This window comes from Sarcophilus harrisii, chromosome 3 (genome assembly GCF_902635505.1).
Source record: "Sarcophilus harrisii chromosome 3, mSarHar1.11, whole genome shotgun sequence".
Taxonomy (NCBI): Eukaryota; Metazoa; Chordata; class Mammalia; order Dasyuromorphia; family Dasyuridae; genus Sarcophilus; species Sarcophilus harrisii.
Window position 1 is genome coordinate 477720929 of NC_045428.1, and position 23481 is coordinate 477744409.

The 23481-nt window shown below is 32.9% G+C and overlaps 1 protein-coding gene across 2 annotated transcripts in view; it reads left to right on the forward strand.

Annotated features, from left to right (window-relative positions):
• DYNC2H1 (dynein cytoplasmic 2 heavy chain 1) overlaps positions 1-23481 on the forward strand; it is a 355585-nt gene that overhangs the window by 176568 nt on the left and 155536 nt on the right. For both annotated transcript variants that reach the window (XM_031961078.1, XM_031961079.1), the window contains 2 exons: positions 2834-2977; positions 5892-5981. In XM_031961078.1, the coding sequence (XP_031816938.1) occupies positions 2834-2977; positions 5892-5981 (234 nt within the window). The remainder of the gene's footprint in view (positions 1-2833; positions 2978-5891; positions 5982-23481) is intronic.

A 23481-nucleotide genomic window follows, 5' to 3' on the forward strand; every position in this document is an offset into this window, starting at 1 on the left:
TGAGCATCCCTTTGACTTCCAATTCTTTGCCACCATAAAATGAATGGCTATAAATATTTTTAGATAGATCCTTTTCCTTTTAAAAAAAAATCTTTTTGGGATATGACCTAACAGTGGTGATGATTCTGGGTCAAAAAGTGTACATGGTTTTATAGCCCTTTGGACATAGTTAGTTACCAGTTACACTCCAGAATGGCTAAGTCAGTTCACAGCTCCACCAGCAGAGCTGGTAACCAGAGAGTGTGTCAGTTTTCCAAAATCCCCTTTAGCATTTGTCATTTCCTTTTCTGTTATATTAGTCAATCTCATAGGCATGGAGTGGTACTTTAGAGTTGTTTTAATTTGGATTTCTTTAAGCAATAGTAATTTAGAGCATTTTCACACTATTATAAATATGTTTGATTACTTCATCTGGAAACTACACATTTATAATCTTTATTTATGAATTGGGAAAATTTTATAAATTTCATTCATTTCTCTATATATTGGAGAAATGAAACTTTTATTAGAGAAATAATTTTTTTCAATTAGAATTAATGTATATTTCCCTCCATCTTATTTCTACTTCTGTTTATTGTACTCTCTGACCTTTATTATCCTGTCCATCCTCAAAAATGTTTTGCTTCTGACTACTCTCCCAGGCTTCCTTCCCTTCTATCAGCCTCCTCTCTCTCCTATCACCTTCTCCTTCTGTTTTCTTGTAGGGTAAGATAGATTTCTGTATTCAACTAAATGTGTATGTTATTCCCTTTTTTAGTCAGTTCCAGTAAGAAATAGATTCAAGTACTCTCCCCCATTGAATGTCCATTTTTTTCTCCTGAAGCATTATACTCAGTTTTGCTAAGTGGGTGATTCTTGTTTTTTAATTTAGTTCCTTTGCTGTTTGGAATATCATATTCTGAGCCCTCTGATCCTTCAATATAGAAGGTACTAAATCTTGGGTTATCCTGACTGAGGCTTCACAATATTTGAGTTCTTTCATTTTGGCTGCATTGTGGTATTTTCTCCTTGAACTGAAGCTCTGGAATCTGGAATTTGGAATAGCTCAAATGAGTCTCTCCTTTTTCTTTGCTATTTTGGTTCCATCCCATCCCATCTTTTGCTTTCTCTCCCAAAAAAAACTGCATCATTTTCCCTTTTTTAGTCCAACGTGCTTTTTTGTTTCCCAGGATTTTTCAATGATCACTTATAATGACTCAGTAATCACATCTAGTAATTGAAGATTCAGGTCATCTTGGTCTGGTGGCCCTTTTAGCGTTTAAAAATCTTTGCAATGTAGTTTTTTCTTGCCTTTCAAGTTGTTTTATGCTTCAGTATTCTCCATATATGCTGGGATCCAGATAGACTGGTCTGTGTACTGTTCCTTCCATGGCACTTCTTTTTTTTTCCCTTATTTTATCTGCACTGTCTATCCTCATTTTTGGAATGCTCTCCCCTCTTCATCTCTGTCTCCTACCTGCCTTCCTTCAATCCTCAACACAAATTCCAAACTCCTTAAGAAGCCTTTCTTGGTCTACTTTGTTGCTAGTCTCTTCTCTCTGTAAGTATCTCCTAATATATTTTGTATGTACTTTGCATTGTTTCCTCCATTAGAATGTAAGTTCCCTTGAGGACTAGGGCTTTTTTTTTTTTTTTTTTTTTTTGCTTTTCTTTGTAGTCCTAGAACTTAGTATGTGCCTACCACATTAATTGACTAGAGATCTTTTCTTATGTAAGTAAAGATATATCAGCAGTTGTATCTGCCCCTTGTGATAGAAGATACCTTCTACGTCTAGAAAGAGAAGTATGTTTATGAATTCAGATCGAAGCATACTATTTTCACTTTTTAAAAAATTTGTTTTTTGCTTTTTCTTTCCCGTGCATGGCTTTTCCCTTTGTCCTGATTCTTCTTTCATAACACAACTAATGCAGATATATGTTTAATGTGATTGTACGTGTATAACCTGTATCTGATTGCTTTCTTGGGGAGGGGAGGGGAGAGGAAAGTTTGGATGAGGGAATTGGGAATTCATAATCTTACAAAAATGAATATTGAAAAACATATAATTGGTAAAAAAAAAATACTATTAAATCGCACAACCTTTCTCCCCCCAAAACAACTAGAAACAATTGTATCTGTCCTAATGTGTGGAAGAATGCAACAGTAAATACAGTGGGTTCTCCTTCACTGGGGGTTTGAAAGCTGAAAAAGTTGGGTGAGAACTTTTTAAGTGAGGCTGAAGAATGGATGTCTCTTTAGGTAGATGTTGGAATAATGTGCATTCAGGTTTTCCAACACCAATCTTTTGGTGATTTTTTTTTCCCATGTTGCAGGCATCAGCCTACCAGATAAAGTATAATTCAAATTGCATCTTCATATAACTATGTGTTGTATTTCATTGAACATTGAATCAGGAGACCTATCTAATATTTGTCTTTATTCTCAACTATCTCTTTGATAATTTTTTAAGCTTTTGTTTCCTTATTTTTTTTAAAGAAAGGGTTTTTACTAGTTGATCTCTGAAGTTCCATATAATCTGAAAAATGCTGTGCTACTGATTTTAGCTGAGATGTAATGTGAGGTATATGATAGATGTAGGAAGAGTATGTTGCCTCAACTGTAATTGAAACGCCAGTTACATCTCGGCCACTAATTTATTACATAACCTTTAGTAGTTTTTGGTTTCCTTACCTATAAAATAAAAGAGTTAGAATTGATCATATGCAACCCTTCTCATCTTCAGCATTCTATAATTATGCTAACTGGTAAAATATTGAGTAGCTATTTACACAGTGGTCTTTAGATGGCAGTAAAGTACTGATCTTGAGCTTTTTTCTTTTTTTTTATACACAGGAAAGGGATGCCTATCTCCCTCTTGCTGAAAATGCCAGCAAGATGTTTTTTATTATTTCAGACTTGTCTAAAATTAATAACATGTACCGTTTTAGTTTGGCCTCATTCCTTCGACTTTTCCAACGAGCTCTGCAGAACAAACAGGTATGTACCTTAACCTGAATCCAAGGGTACAGTGATGAAATCACTTTACTTGTGATATTTACCAATATTAAACTGCTCTGAAAACTTTCATAGAAAAATGTAAAATCAATACACGTTGCCATATTAGAATACATAACAAATCAAAACAATGAATAAAATTACTTTTCCATACAGTATATAATCCTATCATATAGTACAGATCAACTAAATAAAGCTCATGCTAAAATAACACCATATGGTATTAATATTTTTTAAATGTTCTATATTTCCAGGTATTGTGAACAATTATAATAATTTTCTAGTGAAGCAAGTCCCTTATCTTTTTGTTTGTCTGAAGATAGAATACTTAATGTTTTCTTCAAAAAGTCATTTTTAAATGTTTTTTAAAGGAAGCAGTAACAGTGTAATTATCATTGTTTGCCCACCAATGCTTTATATTGAAGTTGTTTTCTAAAATAGAATTAAAAATAAATCCATAAGAAACCAAGTGTACTAGATTCTCTAGTAGAGAAATCTAGCCTGCCATGATATTTCCAGACTTTTAAGCTTTATGGTTCTGATGCCCTTCAGATTAAACTGACATGTTTGATTGACATGATTACTGGCCTGTGTAATGCCTCATGGTCATCTCAGCAGCAGTTTCTTTCAGTTATGTGACATTTCCATTCCTAGTGTTTCTTTTCTCTTGGAGACTTAAAACCATTTGAACTTATTGCTTTGTTTTTTACAGTAAATTAAAGTTTATATAATTAAATAAATAATATAGTTTTCTGCTTTAAAAAAAACTGAAATTCTTTTACAAATATAGAATTATACTTTTAAGATTTTCAGAAATAATTTTTAAAAACTCTTGATGGCAAAGTGGGCATTTCTGACAGTTTCCTACTCTATTTCCTTTTTCTAAGAATCTTATGTCCTGTAGGAGAACATGCAAAAGTGAAATATGATTCATTTTTGTGAAATATGATTCATTTTTTCCTTTTTCCATTTTGATTTACAGATAATTTAAAAATATATTACAAAGTAAATCATGAAGATTTAGTTCATAAGAAGACCCAAATTTGAATCCTATATCAATCATTCAAATTGTTTAAACCTTGGCAAGTCACTTATATCTATTAGCTTCAGCTACCTCATCTATAAAATAGGGATAATAATGATGTCAATTAATTCACAGGGAAGTCCTGGGGACCAAATAACATGATATATCTAGCTTTTTGTAAATCTTGCAGTGCTATATAAATGTGAGTTACTTTTTATTAAAATTTAGCAATATGCCCTCTTACTATAATCCTATTTTGTTGATGTTGAACAAATATGATTTCTGTGAAAATTGCTTAATGGTGTCTGCAATAGCTTAGTAAGGAAATGTAAGTAAGGAAATAAATTTTATATTTGTAACAAAATTAAATAAAAATTCTTGCATGCTCATTAGATAAATTCTTAGATACCTTTAAATATACTATTTTCTTGGGTTTTTATGTAGTTTATTACTAAAATCAACAAGAATAAAAAAAATTACATTTTTCTTTTTTCAAAATCAACACTGGGTCACATAGACATTGGACTCTGTCCTAGCTTTATTTAGTTATTGTAAACAATTTTATTTGCGAGTATAGTTGTAGTCAAAATTAAGAAAAATGAAGAAGAGTTGACATTTGAATTGTAGCTAAGTAGCTCAGAATTTTAATATTATGATCACAGGTAACTATCCCCATTGTGGATCCAATTCTGATTTCTCCAAGGTCTATTTTCCCTCTGAATTTGTTACAGCCTGTTAAAAGTTACATTGAAATAATATCAAGTTTATGTTTTTTTATGTTAGTCTTTGAGAGTGAGGTCTTACAGTACCATTACTAAAAAATTCTAAGCTTAAAGCATTTATTTACCCATTTTTGCCTCTCTTTCACTAGTGTTCAAATACTATTAATCAAGGTCATTTTGTATTATTAGTAAATGAGAATGCCCATTTACCTCAAAACTACAGTAGAGATCCCATCTGAAACATCAATTTTTCATCTGTTTTTGTATTATAAGTAGTAGAAAGTGATATTATATAGGATGAAGGATAGTCATGATGTGCTAAGCAGCATACTTTTTGTTCCTTTACCTGATGAAATTCTTTGGTCTGCATAAGCTATTTAGGTGTTTTAGAAGTTTTATGAAAGCAAAGAACTTGTAAAATACTGGGCTTATCCTGTAGTTTATAACATGTAATAGGATATTTGTAAAATTTATAGAATGTATTCATTTTAACATGTTAGATGAGGCTAGAAATTTTAATCTAAAGCAATCAAAACATCACATCTAAGGTATGAATACTATTACAACTATCTTTGAACAGTGTCTCCATTCTTGGACTTACTTTGAGGGCTACTGAAGACACTAACATTTTTACAGTGTGTCTGATTAAAGTGATCTTCAGACCTCAAACTATACAGATTTATTATTTTTTTTTAGCACCAGTTGGAATGGAAATGCTTTGGTGTGAACTGTGTTACTGTTATGCAACTTTCAAGCACTTATATATTCTTTTATTTAAATGAAAACTCTTTGTGACAAATTTGAAATTCTTGAAAAAGAGCATGATATAATAATAATAAGAATGCTACAATTATATAGCATTTTACTATCATAACAAAATTAAAATATCATTTTCAAGGATAAAAACAACTATTTGCAGGAAACTATATGCATTACTGTCCAGATTTACTTTCCAGAAAATTTAAACATAAATGCAGTTCTCTCAGTTTGAATACAGTTCCTTCCACCAGAGTTACTTCTTTTGACAGACCACAATCGAAGGTAACAAATTATTTTGATGGGTAGAGACAGAGGAAACAAATTCTAGAAAGTTTTATATTGGAATGCCGTTTTTTATGACGCTTTCAACTTTTCCATTTGCTATACACAGGAATCTCAAACTACTGAACAGAGAATCCAGTCTCTTATCAGCTCATTAAAACATATGGTATATGAATATGTGTGCCGTTGTCTGTTTAAGGTAAGAATAGTGGCAATCACAATTTGTAATTACCTCACAGATAGAACTATTTTGTTTAAAAATATTATATATTTTTGTTTTTATTTAGCAGAAATTAACTAGTTTTTTAGAATTTCAGAAAATAGATAAGGACATATTTGGCATCTCTCCAAACAAAGATTCACTCTGGTGATAAGCATTTACTGTTCCTCCATTTTTGGAGGGAAAATTAAATAAATACATATACATTAAGTACCTACTCTGTGCAGGACATTGTTAAGCTCACAGGGCTTTGACAGATACTTGTATGCTTGTAAATCACTGTTTTTTCCACTTATATTAGTCTTAGAAAAGCTATTCTTAATTTTTATTTGAAATTTTGATGATGCCTTCATGTCTCCAGCCTAGCAGATAATGGATATTTTTGCCATGAATACTTGTATTATCATTTTTATGAAATTTATTAAGACTGATTTCAGTTTTGGATAGATGACTGTCCTTAGAAGTAAGCAAGATAGGGGTTCAAATGATCATCACTCTGACATATAGTAATTCAGTAACCATGATAAAGTCACTTAACCCCTCTGTACAATTTGCAATGATAAATCATAGATTATTTGTTGATCTGTGCTCTTGGAAGGAATTCCTAAGTCCAGACTAAAAAATATAGTTTATTATGAAACAATTGAAAATATTGTCTGCCAAACTGATGCTGAGTGAAACGAGCAGGGCCAGGAGATCATTATATACTTCAACAACAATACTATATGATGATCAATTCTGATGGACCTGGCCATTCTCAGCAATGAGATGAACCAAATCAGTTCCAATGGAGCAGTAATGAACTGAACCAGCTACACCCAGCAAAAGAACTCTGGGAGATGACTAAGAACCATTACATTGAATTCCCAATCCCAATATTTTTGCCTGCTGGCATTTTGGATTTCCTACACAGGCTAATTGTACAATATTTCAGAGTTTGATTCTTTTTATACAGCAAAATAACGATTTGGTCATATATACTTATTTTGTATTTAATTTATACTTTAATATATTTAACATCTACTGGTCATCCTGCCATCTAGGGGAGGGGGTGGGGGGGTAAGAGGTGAAAAACTGGAACAAAAGGTTTGGCAATTGTCAATGCTGTAAAATTACCCATGCATATAACCTGTAAATAAAAAGCTATTTAAAAAAAGAAAAAGAAAATATTGTGTGCTTCTGTCACAAAAAACCTGACCAGAGATATGAAAACTTCCTACAAAGGCCTTCAGCTCAGATAATTGTAGAAAATATTGAGAGAAAAACACAAAATTAAAGCTCCCATGAGAAGAAATTTGCATTCTAGATCATTTTTCTACTTTATATATAATGTTTAGAAAAACTGATTTTTTAGAGATGATGGGAAAGAGTAAATTATCAAATGACAATACAATATCATTCATACTGAAATTATATTAGTAATTCTTTATTCTATAATGTTGAATTTTAATTTTTTTCACACAGTCTAGAAATTGTTTTTATTTTGCTGTTTTTGAGATAGTTTTCCCAGTCAATGCCCCTTAAAGAAGAAATATTTATCTTTAAAAGGAATTGCAAGTAAAGAGAAACAAACTTTCATAAAACAGATTTGAACCTTTGATACTTTCTCACTTAATTTTTCCAGCTGGCAAAAATGGTATATCTCCTTACAAGAAGAGAGGCTAATAGGGTAATAGAATATTAGCTCCTTTAAAAAGAAACTATTCTAAAATACTTTTTCATGTTACTATAGTGGTCCATTATACACCATGAAATGCAGATATAAAGACCAATATAAATAGTAAATTCTGCAGCTCCCTGAGGACATTGTGATAGAGCAACATCAACAATGAGTGACCTGACAAAAGCACTGAAAGAATTAATCATTCACTTTGAGCAAAATGAGAAATTCTTCCTTTAAGTGACCTGAAAATTTTGAAAGAGGATATTAACAATACTGTGAATAGTGAGGCAAAGAACAGATAAAGGCAAAAAACTTCAGACCTATTCATTCATTCAGCAAATTGTTATTGCTCACTACCTTAGTATACTATACTAGTATTCTGTACCACACTAGTATTATATAAATCTCTCATAGAGCAGTATCTTCATCACAGATAAAGGATATCCCCTTATGAGGAAAAGTAATAAAAATAATTGCATTCAAAATGTTATGAAAGATTCATTTCATCCACCTTCCTCAACTACCTTGATAGCCTTGATTAAAGGAGATTAACACAAACATCTTTATTACTGATTTAAATGATTCATAGTCCTTACAATTATGAGTTTCTTGCTAATATTTAGCCTAAATATTTGTATCTTAGTTTAAGCTCACATGTTTTCTTATCAGTCTTTTAATGTGAGAGTTTATATCCTTTACAATGTAATAGCATGATTTGTACTTAGGAAGAAGTATAATAAGTACTCACTGGTTATCCATTTTTGCCCAGTATCAAAATTTCAGAAGGGTAAATATCTAATATCTGGGTAGCTGGAGAGGGTTACATTAAAGTGGACTTTTTGTTTTAGAAGATAATGGGAGAGGCTTGATCATTTTATCATTTGCTTTTTAATTTCTGAAATAGTTTGGTTATTTTTTGTTTTTGTCTAACTTGACATTTTTTCTTCTATTTAAATTTTTCTTTTATTTAAAAATTTTTCTTCTATTTAAAACTTAAATAGATGTTAAATATTAATTAAATAAATAGTGTTAAATAAATAAAATTTAAAGTTAAGGATTGTTAAGGAAATGTTGCAACTTAGGGCACCCAAGTCATGTGTATAATTGCAAAATTCATATTTAAGTGTTACCAACATTAAAGTATGTATACATTCATGCATTCAGTAACCAATAGTTCTTCTCTCAATAGAAAATCAGAAAGTACATTAATCATAGAATAACAAGCTACATTGCTCAAGATTTGGCACACTGACCTCAGCTACAATGAAACCAATCCCATATTCTGGTGAAAGCTTTCTGGGCTTTCAGCAATCAGCATAATATTAAACTGCATGCCAAGATTTGTTTCATGCTGCAGCATTTTCTGTTGTGTTACTGAAGGCAATATGACGACAATAGACTATCTGAAAATAGAGAGAAACTGGGATTTTTGCATATTAGTATGCATGTCACATTGAATAGCAAGTGAGATGACCTGGCACAGAGAAAATGATTGACTTGTTTTGTAACAGGAAATTTGGGCTTTTTAATAAAGTAAACAAAATAGAGCAAGCTGTCTAACAGCTTTTCTTTATAAAAAAAATCATTAGCTTATGTTATTTCCTTTCATTCAAATGACAACCTAAATATTTTAGACATTTATCAGATAGTAGGCAGATTTAGTTTTACCCAAAACAAAAACAAAACTATATTGTTATATTTTGCATAACACTTCTCTAGTTTAATGTTCAGACAAATTAATAGTAAGTGATGAAACAATCTTAATTTCCAACAATGACAATGAGAGGGTCTGGGATAGGAATTAGTTTATTGAAAATAGTTTCAATAGGAAATACCTTCTAGAATGACTTTAAAATGACACTCTATTCCCCACAGAATCTGAAGGAAGAATAGCTCATTACCTTACAGTATCTAAAAGTAGAAAAGGAAGAATATCTGGGAATCATGAAAAATCTCTAATGTTATAATTACAAAAACAAGTTAGTTTCTGCCCTTAAGGAGCTTAAATTATAATAGAGGAATGCTATATATTTAGGAGAGACGGTTCTAAGAAGGTTTTTTAGGTTTGAAAAGTCATGTAGGTGTAGAAAATGGAGTCTTAGGGTCCTTCGTTGACACATTTTTTCCAGCCTTATTAGTATTGATTTGATTACTGTTCTTAAAGTGTGTAAGAATTGAAATGGCAGATGGAAACTAATCATATCTCCTTATTGATAATTCTTGGAACCTACACAAATGTCTTCATTCAAACTGCTGTAGCTTGTGGAATGCAGGGTGAAGGATGGAAGGAAGGAATAGTACGGTAAAAAATGACCAGAATGCAGTATGATAATGTTGGCCAGTTATAGTGTGATCTAAGTAGTAAAGTGTACAGAATTTTAGCAAAGGAGCTGAAGTATTAAGACAGAGGTAAACAGTGGATTAACAACTTGGAACAGATTGTCAGAATACCTTCCTGTAGAGTATTGGCTAGCTCCCTGGAGAGCTTCAAGGTCAGCCAGAGTCAGGATGAATTAAAGTCCTTGGTCTTTAGGGGGAGAAGTGAAAGAGGCAGCCAAGCAGAATCCTGGATTCTTGAGTCCAGAGTCACCAGTCTCTCTCCTCCTCATTCTAAGCAAAGTCCCTCTCTGGCCTCTCTCTCACTCCACTCTCAAATCCTTGTCTACAATTATCTTAACACCAAACATTGAGATAGCACCAAGCAGTGAGAAGAGCCATTTATCCAAACATATACTAATAGTCATTGTCTCACATGGAATAGCTAATTAGCCTTAAGTGCTCCATTCAAGTGCTGATTCAAGCATACCTTTTTCAGAGTTTCAGTCCTCCATACCTTCCACTTTGCTTACTATTGAATTAAATTTGAAAGAATTCTGTTAGAAAAACTGTTCAAAATTCTAAAGGTGTTTCATACACTATAACAGCTTGAATAATGACATTTTGTGGGTTTCATGGAGTCATCAATGAGTAGATTTGATTGGTTTTCCTTCCCCATTTAAATTCTCACTTGTATGAGTAAGGATCACATACTATAGCACTTTAAATGGTGACATTTGCGTGGGTTCTAGGAGTTATCAATGTGTAGATTTGATTGTTTTTTCTTCTTTTTTGCAATGAGTGATAATGTGGGAATTCATTATACCCCCTAGGGAAGGGAAATGGAAAACCCAGTACTCAAGAATCCTAAGTACAAAAGAGATTCTAATATAGACTATAATACACTTAACCTTTGTTAATCTAGATTATAGATTTTTCTTTTCAAAATGTTTATTTTTACATTTATTAGAAAAAGCCCATAAGTTCTGCATAAAATGCCTTACAGGTTGGAAGTATAATATTATAATATTAATATTCATTTTGGAGTTATGACAACTCTAAAACCTCTATTACTAAATCTTACTTATTAAAGCATCTGGAAGTTACTATTTAGAATAAAGATTTAAAAAATTGTAAATTAGGTAGCTAACAGAACAAATGAGTAAATTTAATTCCTTTTTCATAGTAATAAATATGAGATTAAATTACAGTTTTGTATAATGCTTTAACAAGTAAATTTTGCTTACAAAAATCTTCAAGACAACACAGTAAGGTACATTTTTGTGATAGAAGTGTATTTATTAGGTTCTTAAATTTCCTTTTTTTTGACATTTATGTCATGGAACCTCAGTGTAACAGTCTTGGTAATTTGAGGTATCTTGGTTTTGCAAAACATGGAAACTAGGGACTCTAGATAATAGGTAATCTTGCTAAATACGGTCCTGCCCCCTGAACTCTATTTTGTGGTTTCACACTTTTAAAGTTCTTAACTTATAGAATATAGTAGTTGGTTTAATGGAAGTGAGGGATTGAATTTTTTTTCTCTACTCTCTTATATTGAACAAGTTTCAGTGTCCTGATGTTCTTTCATTCTATAATGATCATCTTTAAATTAAATCTGTTGTAAAGTAGTACAGCTCACTCTGAAATGATTTTATCCAATCAGATTTATCAGTATGTTTTAGTATTTAAATATAATAAAATTAACACTAAAAAAACACATGAATTCTGTGTATATATTCCTCCTATAAATAGTGGAGACTGTAATATTGCAGTGTGAATCAAAGGATAATATGCTGAATAATCATTCAGTGTCTAGATTTGAACATCTTTAAAAGCAATAAAAGCAAAATTAAGAATTAATATATCTAAACATCTATCTTTGAATGCCATTTATTCATTTTAAAATATATGTAAAGAAAAAAGTTAATATGTACATTTTAAATTTTATAAAATTAATTGAACATTGCTTTTGATGTACTGGATTTTTAATGAATTTATTGATTATTCTATTTTTCTTCACTACAAGATTAGATACCAGGAGAATAAAATATTGATGAGAAGAAAGATGATTTTAGTTTATTAAATAAAGATTATGTAGAATATCAAGGAAAGCACAGGGGGCATAAATAAATTTTTATTGTTAAGATGGTGGTGGCTACTGATTATAAATAAAAATAAGATAATAGTATGTAAAGGATTTTAGATACCATTTACTTTTACTTTACAAATATTGAAACTTAGGCTTATTGTGGACAAAAATATTTAGGTCCATGGCCATGTAACTAATAAGTAATAGAGATAAGATTTTAAAGCTAGATCCTTTGACTCCAGATGTGTTATTCTTTTCGTTATATTACATTGTGTCACTTTGATAACAAATAATATCTTCTTGAAATATTTAAAATAACTAGTTTCTCTACAAAACAGAATGTAACTTCAGATGTTATCAAATGATTTTTCTAATTTTTTCATACAGGGAAAATTTATTTATTTATTTATTTTATTTTTTTGGCTGATGATATTTTATTTTATTTTATTTTTTATTTAATAGCCTTTTATTTACAGGTTATACATATGGATAACTTTACAGCATTGACAATTGCCAAACCTCTTGTTCATACAGGGAAAATTTCTATCATCATAGTGGATTATCTCAGGCACCAAGTGGTAGGGAAGTTTTCGCTGCCTTCTAGGCCATATAATTATCCCTTTTAAACTTACTGGCAAAGTTAAGTTGAAACATATAAGAGTAACACAGAAGTTTATAATAAGGTATTTAATGCATTAAGTAGTTAATTATATTTAACATGCCTGCTTTATTCTTGTTTTTTCTCTACCATAGGGAAAAGCTGATATTCTCTTAATTTTAGCATTCAATTATTCATCATATATATATATATATATATATATATATATATATGTATGTATATATAAAGAAATATCCAAAGTGCCTTAGCAAATAGTCCATTTATTCATTGTTGAATAGCACAACCCTAGGCTTTTTCCTTGTTGAAGCTCAAGTCTATTGCTTCTTGCCTATCTACTGTCTACTAGCTGGCGGGCTCTCTGGGTTTGGAGTGATACAGCTTCAGGCTTTTCCTTAGTCTTAAGATACCTACTATCCTTCATTTGGAGGCTTTAAATTGAAGTAGAGACTGTATGTGAGATTGTCTTCCATTCCTGGGGTCAAAGTTACATAGCTTCTCCATACTTCTATTCCTACTCCTTGCTCCAGTACACAGTCTGAATCCCAAGTCTTTACCTTGTCCTGGCCTACTACTCCTAAGGATCGGTCCCCTCCTCAATCTGTGTGCTATCTGTGTCTCAGTTTTGGGATAAGAATTACAGTGTTGGCTACTAAGCCAACTATTTTTGCCCTCCTCATGACAGCAGGACCTACTCTGCTAGATCTGGGATGTTAATGCATAGCAGCAGTTTCTGTACTCAAAGAGTTTGCCTTGTCATTTTCCTAGATGCTTATCTGAAGATTTTTCTTTGGATTTCCTAGTTAGGACCTTATGTGGTATGTTTCTAGGTCTTATTGGAGTAATTATGAGGAAAACCTGAACATAAAATGAGGTTAGGCAATAGTCTAATTCGTGAAGAGAATTTTACCAGTGTAGACATAAATTTATCTTTTTTTTTAACCTCAATAATACCTTAAACTTTTTGAGATCCTTTGCAAAAGTGAAACTTAATCATAATTTAGTGGCTCACCCAGTGTAATTTAAGGAATGGAATATTGCTAAGAACTTTTCTTCATGTTTCAGTGAAAAAAAAATGAAGCAGTTTGCAAGAACTCTTTTTTCTTTTCTCATTTCACATTTTCCATATGCCTTCTGCTACTATATCTTCTTTAGCCTCGTCTCTCATGAAAGTAACATCCCATCTCCTTTCCCTCTACATAAAGAAATGATTTTATTCCATCTCATCTTCTCTTCCCTATCATTCCTATTCCTACTAATCTTTAATCTTTCCCTTTCACTTGGCTATTCCTTTACTGCTTTAAAAAACAAACCTATTCTCCCCTATTTTTTTTTAAAAAGCAACAAAACACTTAACCATTAATTCTAGTTATTATAGTCCTATATTGCTCTTCTCTTTCATGATTACGTTCATTGAGAAGAATATCTTTGTTTGGTTTCTACTTCCTCTCTTCCCATTTTCTTTCTTCAATCTGATATCCAACCTCATCATTCAATTCAAACTTTTTTCTCCAAAATAGCCAATGACCTTTTTAATTGCCAAGTGTAATGACTTAATACTCATTTGCTAACTAAGAATAATCCCCAAGGTTTTGTCCTGAGCCCTCTTCTCTCCATCCTTTATACTATTTTGATTAATGATTTCTACAGCTCCCATGGATTCAATTATCTTTCTACATAATGATTATTTGTCCAACTCATCTTTCTCATGACTTCCAGGAGTATTAGTAGATATGTTAAATGCATCATGTCCAAAATTAAACTCCTACCTCTGAACATCTCTATTACTCAAGGAAACCATCATAGTTTCAGTTACCCAGGCTTTCAATTATTGATTTTTCATTTTCACTCTCACCTCCCAAATCCAATCAGTTGCTAAGTCTTACTAATTCTAACTGAAGTATCTTTCATTTCTGTCCCCATCTGTTCCCAGATACAACCCTGGTGCAGACCCTTGTTATCTCACACCTGGAAGTGACATAGCCTACTTATTGGTCTTCTTGTGTCAAGTCTTTACCCAAATTGTGAGCACTAATAAAGGTTAGGAATAGAGAAAGTGTCACTTCAATCTTGAAAGAACTTAAGAATTATTAGATATAGAGATAAGGAGGTACAGAGATGGAAATGGTTTATGAAATGTCAAGTTGGCTAGGTTTGGATTAGTTTGGCCAGAATGTAAAGTCATGAAGAAGAGTAATTTAGGTCAATAAAAATGAAAAGGTGGGTTAAAGTCAAATTTGAAGGATTTTAAATGCCAAGTTTATGTATCCTTGAGATAACAGAGATCTGACAAACATTTCTTACAGAGAAACAACTTGGTCAGCCTTTGCTTCTGTTGCATTTGATATTTTAACAAAATGGTATACTGAGGCAGATCTCTGAGCAAGATAATATTCATCACTGGAGCAAGATACCTGTCAATAAATGGATCAATGGGTTGCCTCCACTTCTGCCAAAAACCACTAGAAAAACAGACTTAGGTTTGGGGGAGTATAGAACGTACAAAGCTGAGGTTATGAAGCAATGTGATTGGAAATTTAGTAAGGAACCAGGAACACCCCTCTTCCTGAGTCCCATTCTTTTCTAATTAGACTAAGAAGTGCTTGTTGTGTCAATGAAAGTGCAAGATAGTGACTCAGATTTCTGAACAGCAAACCAGACATTTTTAAAGGATAGCTTGGTGGAATAAGGATATTATTCTCAAACTTCCCTTGTGCTCACATGCATTTTCCAAAGTTAGTTACATTCCTTAAGACATGAGAGCTGAATTTTTAAACTTGACAAATTACAGGTCAGCTGAACATGTAAGTTCAGAGACAAAGAAGTGATTTAATTAAGGACAAAAGCAATTACAGGACAAAATCAGTGAATTGCAAATAGGATCAATAAGAAAATGATAGAGGATCACTCAGTCTCACTTTTGTAGCATTACTTTGGCAATGCTATGGAAGATATAATGAAGAAATAAGAGACTGGGATGAGAGACAATAAGGAAAATTTAAAAAGCTTTAAGTTAGTAATTGTTAGCAGTTTTTAAATAATTGACATTAAAAATTGAGTTACTCCCTCCCAAAAAACTTTTGCTTAAGTGGGTCATAACTATTGATATTTATCATATTAGAAATAAAAATATCATAGTATTGTTAGAAAATAGTTTTAAATTCACTTACGCCTGAAAGGATTCTGCCCCACCATCTCATCCAGATCATACTTTGAAGCCACTGGTCTAGATAAAGGGTCATGGGGACATTAAGTGGAATTATGACTATGTCAATCAAGAGGAGATTGGTGTGAGATATATTGCTGAAGTGGAATCAACAATATTTGGACACTGATTAGGTATTAGAGTTAAGGGACAGTGGAGAATTGAATATAACTCTGTGGTTGTCTACCTTGATGATTAGAAAGATAGTTATGCCTTATGTAAAAAAATATGAGGTTTGTGAGGAAGATACTTCCATTTTGCCTATTTTAAAATTTTAATTCCAGTATGATGTTTATATGGAAAAAAAAAATATATATATAAGGTAATTGGTGTAGTGAAATTGGTATTCAGTGAGTGAAGTAAAGGTTAGGTATTTATCTAACCCTTATTTATTTAACCTCAAATTATTTAATTTGGGAATCATAGAGAAGATATTTAAAATTTGTTGGAATTGATGAGATTAATTTAAAAAAGCAAAAAGAGAAGAAAAGAAGACCCAGGTGAATTTTCAGGAGAATACATGTTTAGGGGTTGAGAGATAAATGAGGATCCAATAAGTATGAATGGGAAGGAGTGAAAAAACAGGTAAAATGAGAGCTAGAAATAAATGTATCCTGAAAATCAGAGAGAGTATCTAATAAAAGAAAAATTGTTAATATTATCAAAAACAATGTTTTTGTAAAGAAGGATGAATACTTAAAATGAACCGTAAGATTTAGTAACTGTCAAATTGTTAGTAACTCTGGAAAACAGTTTCAATTGAATGGAATAGTTTTAAGCCTTATTTTAACAACTTGAGAAAAGAGAGGAGAATAAGTGGAGTTGATTGATTTAAGTAGCATTTTCTAAAAGTAACCATTTGAAGGAAGGAGAGACATTGGATGATAGGTAAAGGAGATGACAGGCTCAAGTGAAAGATTTTTAATGAATAAATGAATGAAAGGGGATTTGCTAAGCCCTTACTATGTGCATAGTATGATGTTAAGAGTTAGAAGTTCAAATAGAAAAGCCAGACAGTGCCAACAATTATGGTCACATTCAGTTTTTTTGTAGTGCAGATGGAAAGGCCCAGTGGTCCTTATGGCACAGTAGCAAAGCAGATGGTAACAATCTTCCTTAATGTTATTTTCATTGATAAAACCATACTGCTTTAGGATGTTGAAACATTTGAGAGTATTGTGAATTTGGGGATCAAAATTTTTCTTTTCTGAGTCTTTAGTAGCTGTGGTTTCTGAGGTGCCAGAGGCCACAACAGTTGCAGAGAAAGTACTTGAGTCATGCTCATAAAGGTCGCTTCTACAGTGTAGGAACTGCACTAGAAGCAGATGCAATGATATGGTGGGGGTATTGCTAACTGAAGGATTGCCAATTTTACCTGCCTATTTGTGTCAGTCCAGAGTGTAGATGGTGGTGGGGTGCATAAGGTTCCTTGTCCACACTGATTACTCCCCTTGATTATAGCCATAGTGGAGTGGTTAGAAGCTGATCATGTGGGAGACAGTGCTATTCTCAGGGCTCTTGGGCAAAGGACTTGGTTTGTCTTTTGAGATCTGAATGAGTAGCAATTGTTAGATTCACTTGGCATACGCTGCCTCCTATTCCTCTCTCAAGTTGCATTGTTACTTTAAGGATTGAGAAGACCTGGGCAAATGTGTATATAGCAGGAAAGGAGTCAGTATTAGAGAAAGAGAGACTTATCAAAGGGACAGGCTCTTTAGCAGCTAAGAAGAGGAAGGGCACAAATGGAAGAGTGTGTGGGCAAAAAAAATGGCCTGTTTTTTAGTGATTAGAGCAAATGAAATAATGAAATATTCATGATAACGATGGGTTTTGAGGTATAGGATAAGGGATAAGGGGAACTCAGGATATATAGCTTTTATTTCCTTAGTAAAAAGTAGGTAGGATTCTGTGCTCATGGGACAACAGGGAGTCGGGTGGATAGAGGAAGCTTAAGAAGAAAAGCTTTGGAACAGCTACAATGGAAAATTAGAAGAAACAAATGATTTTCATCTAGATGTAGAGTCTCATTTGAGAAAAGATAACCAACTAATAGGAGATCTAGTCAGAAATAACTTTCTCAAGGAACATTCAGCAATCCATATAGGAAGAGAAAAGAATAATGAGAATAATTTAAGGTTCAGATCATTAGTGTCAATAAGGCCATTATGGAAGAATTCAAGATAGAGCACAGTGTGTAATTGGTTAACCATGGACTTAAAACTAGAGCAGTGGTCTTAAGTGGAAATGGCATTGAGAATTAGAATTAGGATTAGAAAGTATGAGGTGGAAAGAAGAGATGAAATTTAGAATAATGGATTGTAAAGATAGCTTCTTGTAGTAAAGGTAAAGTAAAGTTAGTTTATAATACAGATGAGGTTGCAAAGAGCAATATAAGGGAAAGGCTGACAAGGAGAGGAATTTGAGAGGGATAAGATTAAAGCAGGTAGAGATGAGAGATTGTGGAGTGGTGTTAGGTCAGTCAATCAGTAAACATTTGTTAAGTACCCTCTGTATACCAGGCACTGTGCTAAGTGCTGGGGATTCAAAGAGGCAAAAGAAAAGTCTCTGTTCTCTGGGAGCTCACAATCTAACAGAAAGAGCAAGCCCTAAACAATTGGTGATTGTATCATGAGTTAGGCAAGTGTCCTATGTCAGACCTGAGATAAGAAAGTACTAAACAGTTATGGCTCCTGTCCTCAAGTGTTTCATTATGATAAAGAGTAGCATGAACTTGTTTTCTCAAACATTAAAGAAGAGAGGTAATTGAGTGAGTTAATACATTATGACTCAATATTCAGGAACTTTTATGGAAAATGATTAGTAAAAGGATCATGTATTTGACTCTCCTCCTTGGTAGTTCTCCGTTCCCAGTAATACCAAGCCATTTTGTTTTTTAGACTCCCAGAGCTTTGCTTTGATAAATAGATCATGTATTCATGCAAATTATTGATTAAACAACTGAATGGAATAAAATCAAGGAAAGCATGCTGTAGCATTCAGCTAAGGATATCTATCAAATCTGACAATGATACATTATTAGCACTCTTTGAGTCTACTTATTAGAATACTTTCTAATCTTTTGTGTTATTATCCAAGCCATATCTCATCATCTTATCTTGAATGACTTGGCAAAATGCCTTGCTGGAGTCAATGCTAGTTCTTTCCCTTTGATATTAATTCTCAATGTATACTGCATACACCTTGTAAGTATGTAATCATTTGCATATTATTTCTTCTCCCTAGAATCTCTTCGCTCCTAGAAGTGTAAGGGATTATATTTTTGTCTTTCTTTGTATCTCCAGCATTTAGCACAGTGCCTAGCAAATAATAATTGTTTAGAAATGCTTGGCTTGTTAACTGAAATCAAGCAATACTATATGTGGGGCATCTATCAATCTTATAATCTTGCTTTCAAAGGAAATAATAATCATTTGTGTTAATGTAGATCTTTACAGGTTATAAAGAGCTTTATAACCATCAGCTTACTTTGACCCCTACATTAACCTTGTGTGGTTGAAAGTACAAATGCTATTATTTTTCTTTCACAGATTAAGAAACCAAATCTCATAAGTTTGTTAATGGAGAAATTCAGTGATGTGAAGTACTTTAACTGACCTAAGTTATACCCAGAAAAGAGTCACTTGTTTATCATCCTTAACAAATGGCCAAATAGTCTAGGGAATTTGTGTGAGGTCAGTCAGTTAACTAGTATATATTAAGAACCTACTTTGTGCAAGGTACAGTGCTAATTCCTAAGACTTCAAAGAAAGGCCCCCAAACTCCAGAACACCAATCTTTGCATTGAGAAACAATATGTAAACATGCATGTACAAACAAGACATATTAAGAATAAATTGAAGGAAACCTCATGGAGAAGGCACAGATTAAGGATGATTAGGAAAGTCATCTTGCAGAAGGTAGAGATTTAATTGAGTTTTGAAAGAAGCTGGAAAAAGGGGAAGTCAGAGATGAAAAGGCAGGACATTCTAGGCATGGAATGAGCCAATAAAATGATGGTAGGGGATGAATGGTGTGATCAAGGAATTACAAGAATCCAATGCCATTGGAAAAGTACATGGAAGGGATTAATGTGTAATAAGAGGGGGCAGATTATGAAAGGTTTGAATCTATAGGAAATAAAGAACCTTCTTGAGTTTATTGAATAGGGGAGTAATATGGTCAAACTGGCATTTTAGGAAGATCATTTTGACAGTTGGGATAGATGGGAATAGAGAGATATTTTTGGCAGACAGATGTACTAATAAATTATTGAAATATTTTAAGTGTGAGATGTTGAAAACCTGTACTAGGATGGTTAGAAAGGTCAGATTAAGGAAATTTATACAACACATGTTCTGAAGGTAGAATTTACAGGACTTGAGAACTCATTTGATATGGGGGATAAGTGAGAAAGAGAATGAAGAGTCAAGAATGACACCTAAAGATGTAAGCCTGGATGACTAGGAGGATAGTGGACTTCTTCACAATGATTTGAAAGTTAGGAAGATAGGTGGGGAGTGTTTGAGGAAAACATAATTCAGTTTTGAACAGATTGAATTTAAGAAGTTTACAGTACATCTGGTTTGAGATAATAGGCAATGAGAGATGCAAGACTGGAGGTCAGAAGAGAGTCAAGAACTATGCATCAGCAGCATTTTCAGTCTTTTCAGTTGTTTCCAATTCTTCAAGGCCCTATTTGGGTTTTTTTCTTGACAAAAATACTGCCATTTCCTTCTCTAGCTCATTTTACAGACAAGGAAACTGAACAAAGTGACTTGCCCATGGTCATACAGCTGGTACATTCCTGACTCCACACATTTTACTCTGTCCACTGCTCTATCTAACTGTCTCTAAGTCAGGAAGACCTCAATTCAAATGTTAATCTTCTATTCAAAACTTAGCCTCTGTTTGCCAAATCACCAGAGAAGGAAATGACAAACCACTCCAGTATCTTTGTAAGAAAACTCCATGCAGGGACATGAAAAGGCAGACATAACTGACAACAACAACTTAAGAAAGAGAAGAGGGTCCAGATAGAATCCTTGGGACATCCAAACTTAGTGAGTGTGATCTAGCAAAGGAAACAGATTGGAAGCAGTGAGACAAAGAGCAATGTCATGAAAACTCAGAAGAGAATATCAGAGAAGGTGATCTACACTGTCAAATGTTGCAAAAAGATCAAGAAAGATGAAATTGAGAAAAGATCACATTAGTCAGTTAAGAGATCATTAGTAACTTTGAAGAGGACAATATTGGTTTATGATGAAATGTGTATTTATATATACATATATAGTAGATGACCCTCTCAAGGAATGTAGTCACAAAGGGAGAAAATATATGAGATGATAGTTTGTGGGAATGATGGATCAAGTAATTTTTTTTGAGGATAGGAGAAATATGAACATTGTTTTATATAATAGTGAACCAGTAGACAGGGAGAGATGGACAATAAGTAAGAGAGAAGGAATGATAGTGGGAGAAATCTGAAGAAGACAGGATAGAATGAAATCACTTGTGAATGTAGAGGGACTTGCTTTGGCAAGGAGAAGGGCCACTTCATATGAGGTAGCTATGCATTTTGTAGAAGATAGAGACAGAAAGCTTCTGAGTGCTGTTAATGAATAGGAGAATGAGGGCAAAGGGTTTTTTTTGTTGTTGTTGTTGTTGTTAAGTATGAGGCCAATTCTCTACTAAGAAGAATATGGGAAGTGGTGTGGGAGTTTGAGAAGGAATAAAGTGATTTGGAAGAGCTACTGTGGAGAATGCAATCAATTATGGGGGGCCCTGTTGAGATTATGAAACAAAAATTTATAATAGATTCAGTCATGATGGGTTTTTTTTTTCATTTTCTCTAGTTTCATTCAGCAGCATGTGAGTAGGAATGGAGGTGTCAGATTTGGAGGGACAGGATCTTCAATAGGTAGAGGAGCAAAGGAGAGATAGAGCCCACAGCTTTGTGGGGCAACTCATTCTATTTCTAGACTACTCAGATTGTTAGGAAGTTTTTTTTTTTTTTTTTTTTTTTTTTTTTTTAAGAATAGATTGAATGTGTCCATCTCTATTTAACCTCTTTTATTTTGTCTCCAACTTTTGTCCTTTGAGGTCAAGGAGAACATTTCTTAAACATATAAACCTTCAATTACTTAAAAGTATCATATTCCTTTGTATGTTTTTTTTGTGTAGGCTAAATGTCTTCTATTGTTTCTGTTGATTTCCCATTGGCATGGACTCTGATCTACTCTAGTCATCCTCTTCTAGGTTCATTTCAGTTTGTCCCTCTTAAAACTGTTAAAAACAATTGTTTAGTGTTATATACAGTATTTTTTCTCTGTAAAGCTTGATCATTTTATATGTTTGTTTATATGTTTTTTTCCTTATGTTTTCTCTTTCCCTCCTTCTTTTCCCCTCTCCCCAAGACAGGATTTAATCTGATATAGATGATTATATATATATATATATATGTGTGTGTGTGTGTGTGTGTGTGTGTATACATACACACAATTTTAAACATGTTTCCCTATTTGTCATGTTGTCAAGTTGTCAGACTTGAAAACACCATGAGAAAGAAAAAGCAAACAAAAAATGAAAATATTATGCTTTGATCCACATTCAGTCTCTGTAGTTCTCTTTCTGGCATTTTCCATCCCACGTCTGTTGGGATTGTCTTGGATCACCAGATTGTTGAGAAGAACTAAATCTACCATAGTTGATCATTACATAATCTTGCTGTTTATTGTGTAAAATGTTCTCCTGGTTCTGCTTACTTTACTCGGCATCAGTTCATGTAAGTCTTTCCAGGCTTTTTAAAAATCAACCTGTTTATCACTTATAGAACAATAATATTCCATTACATTTATATACCATGACTTATTCATCTATTCCCCAATTGGTGGGGATCCACTCAATTTCCAATTCATTGCTGCTACAAAAATAGCTGCTACAAACATTTTGCACATGTGAGTCCTTTTTTCCTCTTTTATGACCTCTTTGGGAAACAGGCCTAGTAGAGATGTCATTGGATCAAATGGTATACAAAGTTTCCCAGTTCTTTGGATTTAGTTTCAAATTGCTTTCCAGAATAGTTGGATCATTTCACAACTTCACCAACAATGCATTAGTGTCACAGTTTCCTACATTCCCTCCAACATTTATTATCTTTTCCTGCCATCTTAGCCAATTGGATAGGTGTGAAGTAGTACCTTGGAATTGTCTTAATTTTCATTTCTTTAATCAATAGTGATTTAAAGCATATTTTCATATGACTATAAGTGGTTTTGATTTCTTCATCTGAAAATTGTTCATATCCTTTCATCATTGAAATTGGAGAATGACTTGTATTATTATAAATTTGACCTAGGCCATGCTCCATTTGGCCATTGAGGCCTCATTAATTCAGATTGAATATGAATACCAGTCATTTCTGCTTTGGCCAGAAATATTGAGGTTCTTCTCCCAGATATATTCATTCACTTTTGTATTTATTTAGATTTTTTGGATTAAGCTAAAAAGATGAGTCTTGCCTCAGTTGCTCCCTGGCCTTAATCATTGAATTTATGCGGCCTCAGTCAAACTGAGACCTGTTGAAGA